The 3,178-nt window shown below is 46.9% G+C and overlaps 1 protein-coding gene across 2 annotated transcripts in view; it reads left to right on the top strand.

The window, feature by feature from the left end:
• The window catches only part of upf2 (UPF2 regulator of nonsense transcripts homolog (yeast)), a 24,281-nt gene that overhangs the window by 2,237 nt on the left and 18,866 nt on the right, over positions 1–3,178 (top strand). The window contains exons 2-6 of one of the 2 annotated variants that reach the window (XM_015383942.1): positions 73–441; positions 938–1,717; positions 1,784–1,944; positions 2,019–2,210; positions 2,284–2,430. In XM_015383942.1, coding sequence (XP_015239428.1) covers positions 104–441; positions 938–1,717; positions 1,784–1,944; positions 2,019–2,210; positions 2,284–2,430 — 1,618 coding nt within the window. In that variant the 5' untranslated portion in view covers positions 73–103. Of the gene's footprint in view, positions 1–72; positions 442–937; positions 1,718–1,783; positions 1,945–2,018; positions 2,211–2,283; positions 2,431–3,178 lie in introns of those variants that run through there. The other variant, XM_015383943.1, reaches the window with a different exon arrangement.

The raw sequence follows: 3,178 nt of genomic DNA on the forward strand, positions 1-3,178 counted from the left end.
TTTAAAATTTTAAAGAATCTGAACATTTTTATTTATTTTTTAAAATCTGATTATGCTGTTGTCCATCCTTAGTATATCCGCTGAGTGAAACCCCTCAGTAAACATGGATGAAAAAGACGCTAGCTGCTTCAGCAACAAAGAAAAAGAGAAGGATATAGATGAAGAGAGGAGGCCCGCATCTGCTCGAGACAAAGCCAAAGAAGAGGCGAAAGCAAGCAGCAAAAAGGATGTCGGCAAAGAGGAGAAGAGAAAGCGTTTAGAGGAGGAAAAGAAGAAGAAAGAGGAAAAGGAGCGGAAGAAGAAAGAGGAGGAAAAGCAGAAAGCAGAGGAGGATCAGAAGAAAAAGGAGGAGGAGGAGAAGAAGCAGCAGGAGGAGCTGCAGAGAAAGCTTGAAGAAGATGAAGCCAAACGACAGCGGGAGGAGGAGGCGGCGCTGCTCAAGTAAGTTACTGTTAGAGATGGAACTCAGACTCATCACTCCCATCCAGGTCCAATAAAGTTACGATCTTTTAGTTCATTTCATTATCGGGATTTTGAGGTTCCTGCTTTTATTTCTATTCAGGAATCAAATCAGACTTAAATGTAAACAGATATTTTATGTAATCAGGTCAAAAGACTCTTAAATTTTTGTCTAATTGTAAAATAAGAGATAGATTTAAAGTTTCTTCTTATGCTTCAGAAATTTCTCTGTTAGAAAAAACAAAGCAGACAAACTGGGACCTTCTCTGCTTATAATTAGTCTTAATAGACACCAATGCCTCTAAAGGTATTTCTCTCATGTTTGGATCCTTCAGCTGTTGAAGGATGTGCCGTGGTTTTTCAGGAACCTCTTAACTTGCGATGCTTTTTGCTCTGCTTAATGTCAAACCGATGTTCTACCACGGCTCTGAAAATCTTTTCAGCGTTCTCTGATCCTCCTCCTGTTTTCCTGCTTTAGAGAAAAGCAGGAGGGCCACCAGCTGCACCAGGAGGCCTGGGAACGCCATCAGAGCCGGAAAGAACTCCGCAGCAAGAACCAGAACGCCCACGAGAGCCGACCTGAAGAGGCCTTCTTCAGCCGCCTGGACTCCAGCCTTAAGAAGAACACGGCCTTCGTGAAGAAGCTGCGCACGCTGACCGAGCAGCAGCGGGATGTGCTCTCCAACGACTTCTCCTCACTCAACCTCAGCAAGTACATCGGCGAGGCCGTCAGCTCGCTGGTGGAGGCCAAGCTGAAGATCTCGGACGTGGGCTGTGCCGTCCACCTGTGCTCCCTCTTCCACCAGCGCTACACAGAGTTTGCTCCCTTGCTGCTGCAGGCGTGGAAGAAGCACTTTGAAGCCAGGAAGGAGGAAAAGGCGCCAAACGTGAGCAAGCTGCGCACAGACCTGCGGTTCATCGCCGAGCTCACCATCGTCGGCCTCTTCACCGACAAAGAAGGCCTGTCACTGATTTACGAGCAGCTGAAGAACATCATCGGCACGGACCGGGAGACGCACACCCACGTGTCGGTGGTGATCAGCTTCTGTAAGCACTGCGGAGATGACATCGCCGGGCTGGTGCCCCGAAAGGTGAAGCTGGCCGCAGAGAAGTTCTGCTTGACTTTCCCTCCAAGCGAGATCATCAGTACAGAGAAGCAGCAGCCCTTCCAGAACCTCCTGCGGGAGTACTTCACCTCCCTGACCAAGCATCTGAAGAAGGACCACCGGGAGCTGCAGAACATTGAGAGGCAGAACCGGTAAGTGGTTCTTCCAGAGCATCTTCCTCCATCGTGCCGTTTAGTCTGACTTCTCATCTGTTTCAGTCGCATCCTGCACTCCAAAGGGGAGCTGAGCGAGGACAGGCACAAGCAGTACGAGGAGTTCGCTACATCCTACCAAAAGCTGCTGGCCAACACTCACTCCCTGGCAGACCTGCTGGACGAAAACATGCCTGAGCTGCCGCAGGACAAGACTGTCCAGGAAGGTATGCATCCGATCAACACACACCATCACTGAGACCTATGAACATGTGTAATGGACGTCTGTTTTCTCCCTCAGAGCACGGCCCCGGCATCGACATCTTCACCCCGGGAAAACCCGGGGAGTACGAACTGGAGGGGGGGATCTGGGAGGACGAAGACGCTCGTAACTTCTACGAAAACCTGATCGACCTGAAGGCTTTCGTTCCTGCGATCCTCTTCAAGGACAACGAGAAGAGCGGCCTGAGCAAAGACAAAGAGGACAGCAAAGGTATGAGGTTCTTAACTCAGAAACGCAAAGAGGGAAGTTTCAGAGTTTTTTTTCTGAGGATTTCTCTCTTCAGATGGCAGAGAAGGAAAAGATGCAAGCACCACAGAAGATCTGGAGCTGGAGTTGGAGGCTCTGGACATCGCAGATGAGCCTCTTGAACTGGAGGGAGGAGACGAGGTGGAGAGCGAGGAGCTGGCCAAGAAGCTGCTGGATGAGCAAGGTAGAAACACATTTCTAATGAGGCACATTCCCTGTACAGTTCAACCCCAAAACACAAATGATTGATCTGGAATGTTGACTTAATCCGACTAAACCATCACTTCCTCCTCACCTCTTGATTAATTGGTAGGAGTTCATCAACAGGTGATGCAATCTACTGTAGAAAAGTTCTCTGAATGTTTCATGTTGTAAGGGTTTTTCTTATTTACAGGTGAAAAAATCACATACAACCATTTCCTGTTAACTTTCAAACTCTAAATTGTAGATTTGTCATTATTTCATTGATTTTTGGTGTAATCTTGGACTTGTGACGCTAAAAACAAATAAAATCCCTCTTCATCTTTATTTATTTATTTATTTATTTGAAAAGGGACAAAGCACATTAATGAACATCAGTATAAAAACAAATGTAAATATGCCGGATTAAAGCTACAAAGCTAGTTTTCTTCTGTAGACCCTAGGCAGGCAAATACATAAGAAAGAACATATAATATACAATATAAGCATCACAAGGAAATGTTAAGAGTTTAGTGGTCACATGACTGGTTTGTTTTCATCTGTAGGATGAGTTGAGCTCTAAAGCTGATCAGTGTAGGGCTCTCCCGTATGTGCAGAGGAAGACAGTTCCAGATGTTAGTGGCTCTCACAGAGAGAGTTCTGACCAAACGTTCTTCTGTGAGGGAGGAGGAGGCCCTGCTTCTCAGGCCACTCGAAGTCTTGGGTTTGAACAGAGTAGACACAGGAGGAGG

This window comes from Cyprinodon variegatus, unplaced genomic scaffold (assembly GCF_000732505.1).
Source record: "Cyprinodon variegatus isolate N-32 unplaced genomic scaffold, C_variegatus-1.0 Scaffold298, whole genome shotgun sequence".
NCBI classification, from domain to species: Eukaryota; Metazoa; Chordata; class Actinopteri; order Cyprinodontiformes; family Cyprinodontidae; genus Cyprinodon; species Cyprinodon variegatus.